Here is a 14033-nt window from a genome sequence, read left to right on the forward strand (position 1 = left end):
TGTTCCAAGTGCAAGACTTTGCACTTATTCACACTGAATGTCATCCTGTTATTCCCCCATTCACTTCCACAGTCTGTCCAAATGCTTCTGGATCAACTGCTCCTCAGTTGTGGCCACCACCCCCACTTTGGTATCATCTGCAAATTTAAGGGATACTAGTCAGCAGACTGGTTATCCCCTCCTCCAGATCACTGATTAAATGGTCAAACAAAATCAGTCCCAGAACTGAGCCCTCAGGGACTCTGCTTTTCACCGGCTGCCATCCTGATGATTCCCCACTGGTAGTCACCCTCTGTTTGCAATCTGTTGACCATGCCCTGATCCACTGGACAGTGCATCAATCTATCCCAAAGTTTAACAATTTCTTGACCAGGATATCATGCAGCACTTTCACAAAGGACTCGCTGAAATCCACGTAAACCACATCCACCACGTTCCCTCTGTCTAGCCACCTTGACGCCATATCATAGAATTCCACAAGGTCCAAGGCCAAGATCATCAACGCTATTGTACTCCTGGTCACTATGTATGGGTGTGAAAGTTGGGACTATGAAGAAGACCAACAAGAGAATTTATGTATTCAAACCATGGTGCTGGAGGAGAGATGTGTGGTTACTCTGGACTGACAGAAAAATGAACAAGTCTTTGTTGAATCAAATCAAGCCAGAGCTTTCCCTAAAGAAACAAATGTCAAAACTAAAGTTGTCATACTTTGGGGACAACATGAGATGGCAAGACTCACTGGAGAAGACAATCATGGGAGAAGTTGAAGGCAGAAGAAGAAAAGGAAGACCAAATATGAGATGAATTGACTTCATAAAGGAAGCTACAGCTTTGAATTTACAAGAGCTAAGCAGGGCTGTCAAGGACATGACAATTTGAAAGGCATTCATCAGATTGGCATAAGTTGGAGATGATTTGATTGCAGATAGCAACAATAAAAATGGTGAGGGTTTGGGTGGAGTCAAGGACTCCTGTGACAAGTTAATCATCACTGCTAATGATGGGTGAAGGGGGTGAGAACTGAGTTCCTGTAAAGGATGTGTTGGGACTGTCCATCTGCCAAGAGAGTGTTGAACAGAACCAGAAGGCAGGTCATGAGGCTGTTTTTAACACAGAAGGCCCAGAAGAACCACAAACAGAGTGGCCTCGTGTGGAGGTAATGCTACAGAGTTTACCACCATGTAAACAGGGTAAAGTAGGAGCTGCAGTGTGATTGTCCACAGATGGGATAACACTTCACTTTGCAAGTAGGATGTCTTAGTGTGTCCCCTCTATTTGCAGGCTGGTAGACATGAGTTCAAATGGATTCCATAAGGACTCATATGACTGCTGTATCTCCTAAGTGATAAATCAGAACTTTTCTTCATTGACCTGTAGGTCAAGGGATTCCAGAAGTGATATGATTATGGTGACAGTGGCAAGCAGCTCTTTAAATGAAAGATGGACCCAGTCATCTGTATGATTTCTTTAAGTCACAGGTATGCCACTACTATTGGTAGGCATTCTGTAAAAAGAACTTTGAATTGGAAAAGCTTATTGCTCAGGCAAAAAACTTCTCAGAAGAAAACTGCACGAAGCCAGATAAACAGGGAAGTGAAAATAGTCCACATAGTTCCCTTGAAGCAGTAAGGGGAGAATGGAAGACTTTGGGTCTGCTTGAAGATGAATCAGGTTGGTATCACATTGATCCCTGGTTCTGCCATATGGACACAGATGATTTATGAAAGCTAAACAGGACTGTGATCCCATTCCCATCTTTCAAGCAGATGCCTTCATTTTGTGATTAGGGTGCAAGGTTTGTCCCTAGATGTTCTAAGAGGCCTTTGGCTAAAGCCAAAGGTTCCCCACTCAGGATCTAGCCTCCTAGTTAAGCCCAGCTGCTGTACAGAGCATCATAACAGTAGCCTTGGAGACACCATATTGTGATGATGCTGAACTAGAAAGTCTGTGTTGCTAGAAAGTCTGTGACCTAGGTTTTGTATGCCCTCTGCCAAATGGCTGGAAACAACTGACGCTTTTTCTCACAAACTGTTTGAAGGCTGCTACTTAGACCTCAGAACTGGCAGCCTATGGGATTAGAGTTGCTGCAGAGTAGTTCCCATGCCCCACTTAATCAGCAGCTGTAAAGCTATGGTTTTCTCTGCTCTTGGATTAGGATCCCTCCTTTATTATGGATAAAGGGATTCATTTTGGCATATAAAATGAAAGAGCAGTTTGCTTCCTACTTAAAGAGATTTTCTCCCTTTCTAGATGTGCAGGGTAGGGCAGGAGATCTTAACCATAACCAAGAGGATTATGTCTGATTAAAACCTCTAAAATACCAGATCTGTTATCACCACAGGAGGAAGGCTGGGGGGGGGGGGTTAATCTATAGCCCCAGTAATTTTAATATTTACATTCTCTTTAGTATAGAGTATAATGCCACCAAAAATAGACTGAGTTGCACCTGTGAAGGATGACATAATAACCAAAGAATAGAAGAATCAGAGCAATAATTATCTTGCATTGAGGACCACTCCTGGGAATGCAATTTGAAAGGTGATTCCAGGTTAGAGGCTAGTGAAGTTTTAGCTAGTGATACTGGTAATGATGGTTGAAGTGTGGTGGTGGCTGGTATGGGTTCCTGGAATAATGGAAGGATTGTATCTTGAAAGAACTGAGTTGAAAGAGGAGACCCTAAAGCAAGATGCAAACTGGTAAATTTAGCTGGTGTAGAAGTTGTTGGTAACTCTGTATCAAGTGGATTATTGTGTGTCTGTGGTACATGGTTGGGGGACTCCTCTGACTGCTCACTATGATGATGGGAATGAGAACCTTAGTGGCATAAGGAGCAAAGCTGGGTTTTGCTATCCCTTTTTTCATAATACCACCACCAGTAGGAGGAATGATGCTTTCGTGGCAAAGATCAATTCTTATAGCAATAAAAAGGCAATTTACTTTGCCTTTTTACTACAAGTGTCGATGTTATTTCCCATGCCATGTTGTAGTAATGCTGAAGGAAGCTCCCTAATGGGACAAACAAAGCTGGTGAGGGTTCTCATTATTTAGTGGGCCTAACCCTAAATGGAAGACAGTCTGTAGAAAAGCCATCTGAGGAGTTGCAATCCCATGAGAGTTGTATTTTTCTCAGAATCAGTGCTGGCAACAAGTAACTACTGTTACTAAGAGTTGTTGTCCAATTTGATCCTTCAAGCAATCTTTAATCTTTGCTTGTCCCATTGCCCAACATATTGGTCAGGCATTTATTTCAGGACTTGGCTGGTTTGAACTTTTCAGTCTTGATTGTCTGTACCAAGGGCTTTGTACCAAGCTAATCTGCCATGGTTGGCAGCTAGTACAAAGCAAAGATAAAGCCAATGGCAGAAAAAGGCATGGTACTCCTGATACCAAGGATGTTTGCCCTGCAGCATTTTCCATGGATAAGGGTGCTGTGAGGAGGTGCAAGAGGGCAGCTTCTTGCAAATGGAGGCAGTATGCAGCAGCACTATCTTACAACTTGAGGGCTTGTTTGCATTTGTTCTGTCCTGTTTAGTAAAGGCCTGGCAGTAGGCACACAAATCCATTCATAAGTATCCCAGAGAGAAAGGAGAAAGTTCACGAGTAAGAGTTATCTTCACAGACAAGGCACATTTTTTGAGGAAGGCCTTGGAGGCCATGTGTCCTAGGGTATGAAGGAAAGAAAGAAGAAAAACTTAAGTGGAAATAGGAAAGAAAATGGAACATTAAAAAGACCCAAGTACTTTGCATCTGAAGAGAATCTGATGCAGATTCTAAAAACTGTAGCAAAGACCTGAGGAATGGGAATGTTCCAAATGCTGTTAGTTGCTGTAAGCAAAGGAAATGTGAGGCATCCAAAAGCCATGCCAAGATCCTGTGAAAAGTGGGTGGGCTGGACTCCTGCCTAAATTCTGTTCACTTCTAGAATATTCCAAAGGACTTTTCTGCACAGGTGTATAACACCTATCTCTGAATCACAGAGACCATAAAGAATAATCACAGGTCCTTTTATAAATCAGGAATTTATTAAAAATATTAAACAGAGTAGAAGAATATTTTTAAGGGTAAAGAATCGTTAAGATTTCTTCCCCTTCCAAAGAAAACTAAATAGAGACCCGCACTATTTGATATAAAAATAGATTTCAGTTTATTTCAGTTTATTATTAGCTTGAACTTGTAAACTTGTAAATCACAACCAATTCTTGAGGGTGTCTAAACTTCCAATCTAAAGAACCCTATATAATTTCCATGACATTCAAATTGGACAAAGTATGATTAATTCTAAGCACATGTTGGTACAGTTTGCAGTATTGCCACAGTTCACCGTTGCTTATTTAAGCCACAGTAGGATGTAGCATGATAGTGACCATTGTGAATATTCAAGCTAGAAGGCAGTCATTGCAGCTCACCATGATGTGCAAACCCCCTGTAGAATGCATTGCTGCAATGGTTGCCAAACCATTCTCAACACAAACACAGTCCATGGGTAAGCCATAAAAAGCTGTGGCAATTGCACAAACCAGGCCATTGCCTCCAAACCATGATCTAAAGCTTGCCTCATTTTGTGCCTGTTTTCTCCATTATTCTGCTCTTTCTAAAGTGGATATCCTGAAACAATTTTATCCATTGGGTATTCAGGATATCAACTGGTTCAAACAATTTACACTGTAAATTATATTTCCTCAATTGAAAGTAAGTACAGTAGGTATAATCCCAAATCTTATTCACCTATGTATGTGTTCTCTCATTCATACACACATGCATGTACACACTCACACACTAAGAGAAGTGAAGTTCAGGTTACCATTCAAAGTTCACTAAAACTGTCAATGTAGCGCAGCTTTAAAAAACATACAACTATACAGCAAGAATTAGTCGGAAATTGACTGAAAATAGAATTACAAATGTTGGTAACTCCATTATACTGCACTGCAGTAACACCCATGATATTCTGACATGCTTTATCTCCAAGATGTAAGGATCATGGAAATAAAAATATACACAGAGGCCATCTTTCCAGCTCTTCTGTAATCCTAACCCTCCAAACAAACAAATGCAGGTATGTAAAAATTAATCTACCCTGGACTATCTGATACACAAATTATGTAAAAGGCATCAACATATTTCCATATACTCAGAAGTAATCATGAATGCCAACTCCAGATAAAGTGGTCCCCCACTTTACACTGTAAAAAGAATTGTGCACTGTAATATTCCAGCTAAAGAAATAAAGCAGAGTTTAAATGCAAGAGAAGTGAATGAGTAATCAGGATTATGCACATGTCTGTGCCATATATCCAGTTCACATTGGTGACAATAAAGGTTTACTGTGAACAATGTATGTGCTTCTGCTTGTGTCCTGCAAGACGGTAAAGCAAAATGGGAAGGAGAGCTTGTCATGACATCCAAACCTGGTATCCTGGTTTGTTGCAAAACAAAACAAGTGTGTTGTTGGGTTAAGAATTCTATCTTGTTTGAAGGCAACAAACCAGGATTCCAGGTTCAGATATCACAATACAGTGTCTGTTCCTGATTAGTTTTATCCACTCGCATGGAGAGGGTGTAAGCAGGCTGCATCTGCCATCATGTAAACCAGGAAACCTCTTCTATCATTATGTCTGAATGCAGTCATTGACTACATTTGGATATAATGCAAAAACATGGCTTACCACTATGAAAAGGAGCCGTAACACATCTTGTGCATCCCTCACATCATCTCTTCCTCCAGTAAAGGTGTGAGGAATGTAGAAGCTTTTGTTTCCAGTTTTTATTAACCAAAGATTAGCAGGTCATCTAAATCCTAAAGTGTCATATAAATTTAACTGTGATAGTTGAAAAAATCTAACATCATAGTCTTTGAACCACAGTAAAGTTTAAATACACTTTGTCCAGGTTCAGACAATAAAAGCTGTGATTAATCTAAAGACAAAGCAACAGTTTCTTCTCACAAGAGCTTGTTTCTATAAAACTACACTATAATTTCACATCGTATTTGTGAGAGACTCAGTTGTTAAGCAAATGATTGAATATAGTACCTGAACTCCTGCATCATCTTCATCTTCAGGATGTGGTGACCCTGCTGGTGTTTTCTCCACATCTGAATTTTCAGAACCTTCCTTTCCCTTGTTGACTTTTTTCTTCACAGCACTGGCTTCTGATTCTGGTTTCTTGTTACTAAAACATAAGCATTCTCCATTAGAGTTTGAATAAACAAAATTAATATATCATTTAGAATGGTAAATCTGTAGTCATTTCATTAAGTTTACCCAATTAAATTTTACATACAGCAAATGTGTATTACCACCACCACCACCATACTATTCCTACTGTTGTATACTTTCCTACTTGCTTAATATGTTAGCTCAACAGCAAGGGCAGAAAGAAGAACATAGGTTCTAAAATGGGTGCTAGAAGGGAAAAAAGAATTGGATAGCATACAGACAGGAAAATCTCTCTCTAGTAAAGGAAAACCTGGCATTTCCAACACCAATAGGGAATGAGAGCTGTGCATTCACACTGCCCTCATGCTGTCAGAGACTGCTGGCAGCAGGGAACTTTTACCTGCCAGAGTTGGATTACATGTAGTACATCAACTGCACGATAGATTTAAAAAGTACTATTTACTTCAACTTAGGAATTCTGCATAACATCTGAACATAATGTAAAGCAGAACAAGATAAAACTCTGTTAAATATGAACGTTAAGCTAATCAGAATATATAGAGCAATACACCTAACAAAGTAGTTATAAATAGTTAGGTGATATTCCTCTAATACATTTTGTATGTATACACACAAACTTTTTTGGAACTCAGATGCACAACTTTATAAAAAGCTAAACATATCAAAACACCAGCTATTCTGTTGTATCATCTTTCCCAATACAGCTATGATTCAAACTTTCTAGAAGTGGTGTCCATATAGCTTTTGCCCAATATATTAGTAGATTTTCACATGAACATTCACAAGTTATTTCATGCAACTGGTCTGAATGGCTGTTCTAATAATATTCTTCTTCCACTATTTAACATAGTAGAGGAAAATTTTAAAAAGCTTTATACTTTCAGAAACTCAGATTATGAAAATATTAATGTATGCATGTGCATGCACAAACACAATATGCATAAATAGTTTCAAAAGTCTCTAAAACACTGACAATCCTACAATGTTTGATATCTTTAGAAGAGCTACAAGACAAACTCTTTTTTTTAAAGTAAGCTGTACAACATTTCCCTTTCCAACTGTCCTAGTGTGTATACTACACATGGACAGAAGTCTCCCCTACTATGAGGCTCCATTTCCAGCATTTATTTCCGCTCTAACTGCCACAAATTATACAATACTACAGCTGAACACTGGGCCCCTTTCCTTTCATCTGCACGCCAAGAGCAATCAGATTACCCTGGTAACCAGTGGTCACATGACCAGCACCTGCTCTTTTGGCTGGATGCCACTGACTAAAGCCATCTGCTTCCCTCAATCAGCTTTCAAACATTCTCAACACCTGCGCTGCAGCATTTTGTGGTTTCTTTTATCAAATCAGTGCAAAACTGCTTTCCCAAACTTTACATATTTCTCAAATTTGTTTAAATCAAAGGTAAGCCTGTCGTAGTTGAACTGCTGCCAGGTAAAGCAAGCTGACAGGCTAGTGCTTTTTGCTGGTGACCTCTATAAATCAGAGCTAAGCATACAATTTAATTTAATAAGTTAGTGTACCCTAGGTGCACTACTGCAAATGAGTAAGTGGCTTAACATACTGAAGAACAGCACAGGGCAGATTTGATAAAATGTCAGTTTGCTGAAAGGCTAGAAAGTGCTAATGATTCCCTGCCTTTTGTTCAAGACATATAAAAATGCCAAGCATTGTCAACACAAGAGATTTCATACAAACAAACCATCCAGCAAAGGGGCTTATGTGTATATATTACCTGTATTTGCATGAACATTTTTTTAAAAAGCCTTACACTTTTTAACTGGCAACTGCTAAAGTATGAAAAACACCTTCATATGTACTATTATTGATCTGCTTCTGGGGTCAGTGCATTCAGGATTACAGAACCTTTAAGCAGAAGCAACTGCAGAAGAGTGGCCATGAGTAGGATGGGCATACATTTAGAACTAAGAAACAGGATGCTTCTGAGCACGTGCTCAACCTAGGAAATTGTTTCCACTCACAGAACTGACCCCAGTCCTTTCACACAAGAACCCACTCCTGATTCTCCCCCCTCCCGGCTGTCTTCATTTCAACAACCTAATTTAAGGAGTGGAGGGATCCATTTTCATTGTTGGAACTGCTGAAACCACTGGAAGCCAGAAATCCTTGTCAACCTTCTGCAAGTCATCCAGAGATCTTCAAGTAGCTTCTGCCTGCTGCTAGCATCTGTTAATCAAGTTGATACAAAGTTTCTCTCACAAGAAAATATGCAGCAATCTGTAAATGGGACTTCCTACAGTTTTCCATGTTCTTAATTAAACATACAGTATTCACTAAAGGAATAGGTCAACACTTCTAGGAAAACACATTATCTCCAAATTTCTGAAGAAAAGCTGAGCCCCAGGAAGCTATGTATTAGTAAACAGTAAAAGTTTTGGGCAGAACAATTGTACCTGCCATTGCAAAGGTTTTGATACTGGACTCTCCAACAAATCCAAAGCCTTGTTGGAGAAAGCCTGGAAGAAAAAGTGATATTTTATATATTTTTCTTTTCCCATAGGGTCCATTTCTCCTTTTAAAAATGTAGTTCCTCCTACTGAAACTAATGGGATGCAATAGATCTATGCCACCTCCAGGGCTGGCATTGATCGTCAGCTGAATTGGAAGCATGTCTTGGGAATAAGGAAAAATGTGAACCCTATGCACGTGCAGCCTTTCCCCAGCACATTTCCTGGTCCACTCCTGTAATACCTCCTTTGACACTATCCCGATTATCAGAAAGGAGGTGCTACAGAAGTTTCAATGGTGGCTGGGGAGGAATCTGAGGTTGGCTTCACAAACTAACTTCTCATAGAGAGATCTAACAAAACCTCTGGTCCCAGGACAGCCTTCCAGGATTCTCAGGTTTGCAACCCAATGGAAAGAATTCAGTACAGATTTACTCTTTGTTTACTAGGCAGATCAGAAAGAAAAATAATGCACAAAAGTAACACACTCTGGGTTGGTTCACGGGATCATGCCAGCAAACCAAGACTGATAAAATAGCACAAAGTAACCCATAGTGGATTGTGATGCATGTTGACATACATTTTGAATGTTGAACCCCAAGTACGGGATTGTTTGACCTGCAACCACTGCTGCCCAGGTTCTGATGAAATGACAAACTATGGCAACCCCAACTGGGGAATAAATATCCAGAATAGCCACTAGCATACACCATAACACACTATGGCTTAAATAAGTCACACTGGACTGCCATGACTGTGCAAAGCAGTATTCTTTCTCAGCTGCAGGAAGATTTACATCACTGCTTTTTAACTTTAGAACAAATACAGAGACTAGATTTTACCTGCTGGTTTAAAACAGCAACTCCCTACAATGGCCAATAATTACATGTAGCTACCCAGTTTCAAAGGAATCCTAAATGTGTTCATAGCTCTTGTATTATTTAATATTTGGTATGCCATAAGCAAAACAAGTACCAACACACATGTGTGCATGCAAAAGTAGGCATACACCTGATTATCCTATTCAGAATCAGTACATCTGAGACCAGTGGGGACACCTTTGCTCCACTGATAAAACAGCACAAGTTAAATGTAGTTTAGAATCTGTTTTCTTCAGGTATTTTTACTTTTAAAATACATACACAGGAGTAATTTCAATTTCCATGTCTGATATGGCTAACGAAGTCCCCATTTATATTCTACCTATAACAAGTATGGCATAATTACCCAGAAGAATCAACATACATAATGGTACAGGACCAAAACAAGGTTACAGATATAGAATAGAAAGAGAAAATATGTTCTTTGAAAACAAGGTAACAATGCAACAGAAGAAACATCAACAAGAAATACAAAAACAAACACTACCAAAAATAAAACACAGACATGAATCACCAAGACCAATTCAACCAATGCTAAGTATGAAAAAAGCATTAGCTGCTCCTGGGAATGTATTTATTTAATTTCCACATCTAGCCAGCAACTCTTCCAAAAACTGAGGGCAATCTATGTAATTAGCATTTGAACATCAGTGTAGAGAGATCTACCTGAAACACATTAGCACTTACTAATTTAAACTTTAAACAGGTGCTAAATACATCACACTTTACCAGAAAGGTCCCAGTCCCCAAACCCTCTCAAGCCTCTACCTTGACCCCAGGTTCATCCACTCTGTTCCCCATCTGATGAGTCTGTTTCCTTTTCTGCCATGATAATTTCTCAGGAAAGGTGTGCCCCCCACCCTCTCCCTCTCGGAAGAGAGACTCTGTCTAGAATGAATGAAAGGGCTGGAAAGGAAGTGAGACTGGTTTGAAAGGAGGAATATAGTGCAATAAAGGGGTAAAAAGGTGTGAAGAGGCAAGCCTAGCAAGTGACAGAGGGGGAAGTAGAAGAAAGAATGAGTCAGAGGGTAGGAGGAGAAAAAACAGCAATGTAAAGAAGTGGTGCGGGAGAGAAACAGCTAGGCTGGGAGGAAGGAGAAGTGCAAAGGGGTAGAGGAAAAAGAATGAGCAATAGAAAGTGATTTAGGGTTGGGGTAAGCATTCCATGCACTTTGGTGTTTAGTCATGCTGGGCCACATGACCCTGGACACTGTCTGCGGACAAACGCTGGCTCCCTCAGCTTGGAAACGGAGATGAGCCCTGCCCCCAAGAGTCAAGCATGACTGAACTTCATGTCAAGGGGAAACCTTTACATTTACCTTTAAGTTTGGAAGGGAGAGTGAGAAAGAGAGCACACGTGTTCATGCAGAAGGGAAAGTTCTGTATGGGAGGAGGAAGATGGGGTGGGTCCAGAGAGCAACCCTTTCCTCTTTTCCCTGTAGGCCAAATAGTTGATCAACAGCAGTTTCAAGAAGAGGAAGGAGAATCTGGAATCCGAATGTTTTTCCATTCTTAAATATTGGAAATATGGTTTTGAAGGGGACACAGGCCCCAGTTAAGGCCCCACTGAAAACTGCATCCCCTCACCCCCTGCTTTACTGGTTTACTCTTGACCTCAAAAAAGCTGCTCGAAAGAAAGGATAAAACTTCTGAAGTAATGGTCAAAGCTTCCCAGTCTCCAGAAGCTTAGTTTATGCACAATACCCTAAGTGGGTCAGTAAGTTAAATATCAAGACATCACAGCCTGGGTTGGATGAAAAATAGTTTGACACTAAAAATAGTTTATATATAAACAATATAATAAAATAACAATCACACAGCTGTACTAACTGAATGTTTCTTCTCATCAGAACCAGTGCCCTCCCAGGAGTTTAAATATCATCTGGGCAATGCAGTTGCAAAATGCCCACCCACTCTTTCCTATTTTCTCATATGTGCACAAGCATACCCACCATACCTGCATTAAAATTGTTAATTATCTTTCACACATCCCATAAAGTGCATGAAGAAGCCCTATCTGCACAAACACAAAGTAAATACAAAAAGGGTTTGCAATGCCCATTCAGTGCTTAGTATTAGGCTGTTTTATTTTGCACAAACTTTCTATATTCATAATCACCATGTTTAAAATCACTCAGCTATCTCCATCTGTAAGCATACACTGAATTGGAAGGGTAGAATTACCTTTATTTAGGCACAGACTGAATAGAAAAGGGCATTCAACAATGTGAATAGGTGATGTAATCCACCTCAGTGATGGATTAGTGTTAGAGCGAACACTCCCCTCTACCCTCCACCCGCTTAATTCCAAGCACTCCAATTCTTCCTCCCAATTTGTGCTATTTTTTCCTCTCCTAGTCCCACAAACTAGCCCTGGTTTCTTCACTCTCTTTCTTCCTTCAATAGGGAAGCATCTAGTGAATTTGTGCATACAGACCAAATCTACCAAAACGCTGAATCATGGTGCTGTCCTTCCCGATGTTTTTCATCTTTCTTACTTTCTTTCTTATTTACTTACTTACTTACTTATACTGTCCAGCAGTCAAAGATCTCTGGCTGTTCACAAAAGCATATAAAAATATTGTGCACATTATAAAATATACCATCTTAAAACATACAATATGTCATTAAAATGTACAGCACAAAATTTAAAACCAAACATAAAACCAATTTTAAAAAAATATAACTACAAGAAAATCTTCAGACCTGTTTAAAAAGCTACCAGACCACAGTAGATGAAATAAATGCCCTGCAGTAGAGGGCAGCCTTTGCCCAGCACCGAAAATAAAGTGAAGGTGCCACCAAGTGAGCTTCAGTGGGGCACTGATTCCATAATAGGGGGAGCACCACTGAAAAGGCCCTTCTCGTTGTTGCCACATCCAAGCTTCCCTTGGAGGTGGCAGTCAAATGTAGGTCCCAGAATCTGATTGTTGTGTACAGGCAGATGAAGGTCAAGAAAGCCATTCCATCAGGTATTGTGGTCCCAAGTCATGTAAGGCTTTATAGGTAAAATCATAACCTTGAATTGGGCTCAGAAGCATATATGCAGCCAGTGCGAGGAGGCCATAATTCAAGGAAGCTATAATTGGTGTTAAGTTTGGTGTTAAGTTTGGTGGAATGTTTGGTTCCTCTTGCATGTCTGGCTGCTGCATTCTGCATAAGCTCATCTCAAAAGAGCCCCACTAGGAGTTAATTGCAGTAATCTAGTTTAGAGATCACCAGAGCATAGATCACTGATAGCAGACTATCTCTGTATAGAGAGGGATGTAGCTGAGCTACCAGCCAAAGCTGATACAGGGCACTCTGAGCCATTGAAGCCACCTGGCCCCCAAATGGCAAAGATGGCTCAATGAGATCGCCCAAGCTACAACCATGTTCCTTCAAGGGGAGTGAAAACCCATCTAGAACAAGTTGGTCCCTCCATTTGGTCAGAATAACCACCTGCTAATAGCATCTCAGTCTTGTCTGGAATGAGCTTCAGTTTGTTTGCCCTCATCCAGTCCATTTGCACCAGTTTAGCCCAACCACAGCCTCATCTGCTGAAGATGAAAAGGAAAGATAGAGCTGTGTGTCATCAGCATATTGATGACAATGCACTCCAAAATGCTGGATGACTTCACTCAGTGGTTTCATGTAGATGTTAATAACATGGGGGACAAGAATGAAGCCTGAGGAACCCCATACTGAAGGATCCAAGAGGCAGAGCAATATCACCCAGGCACCACCTTCTGAAGCTTACCATCCAGGTAGAAGCAGAACCACTGCAATGCAGTGCCTCTCACACTCATCTCAGACAGTCACCCTGGAAGAAGGATACCATGGTCAGAAGTATCAAAAGGTGCTGAGAAGTCCAGGAGAACCAACAGGTCACATTCCCCTGTGTCTGTCTTGGCATAGGTAATCATACAGGACAGCCAAAGCTGTTTCTGGGCCAAAACCAGGCCTGAACCCCAACTGAAATAGATCCAGCTAATCAGCCTCATCGAAGAGTTTCTTTCTCCCTTTGCCACTTTGAAGATGATAAAGGGGGAAACAAGAAGAAAAGGAGATAATGGAATAGAGAAAAAATGTTTAAATTACCCAATCCCCCACTCTCCAATGCCCAAATTAAAAACACAGAAAAATGTAATTCCTTCACTTTTCAACCTGTACATGGGAAGGCAAAAAAACCTGCATCAGTTGAAAAAACTGAAACAATCAGTTCCCAAGCAATGCTATTTCTTCTTTCTTTCCAAAATCACATGCGAGTGCCTGTGTGGGCATGGGGCAACTATATAATGACCCCTAGAAGCATTCCCCCCTTGAATTTTACACATTTTTTACATTTAGCCAGGACTGAATTGACATTGTTACTACTCGATGTACTCTAAATTGTGAAAAATGCAAAATATTTTATTGTGGCAGAAAAGTTTAATAAAAGCAAACTGGCACTTGTTGTTTGTTCAAAGTGTTCACCTCCCTCAGGTTTGCTGGATACAATTGGTAAACAGCA

At 40.3% G+C, this 14033-nt stretch overlaps 1 protein-coding gene across 11 annotated transcripts in view; it reads right to left on the reverse strand.

The window, feature by feature from the left end:
- CHD7 (chromodomain helicase DNA binding protein 7) overlaps positions 1–14033 on the reverse strand; it is a 199346-nt gene that overhangs the window by 65820 nt on the left and 119493 nt on the right. For all 11 annotated transcript variants that reach the window (XM_044423952.1, XM_044423954.1, XM_044423953.1 and 8 more), the window contains one exon: positions 6036–6174. In XM_044423952.1, the coding sequence (XP_044279887.1) occupies positions 6036–6174 (139 nt within the window). The remainder of the gene's footprint in view (positions 1–6035; positions 6175–14033) is intronic.

Source organism: Varanus komodoensis, unplaced genomic scaffold, assembly GCF_004798865.1.
Source record: "Varanus komodoensis strain SLA01 unplaced genomic scaffold, ASM479886v1 scaffold14_1, whole genome shotgun sequence".
NCBI lineage: Eukaryota > Metazoa > Chordata > Lepidosauria > Squamata > Varanidae > Varanus > Varanus komodoensis.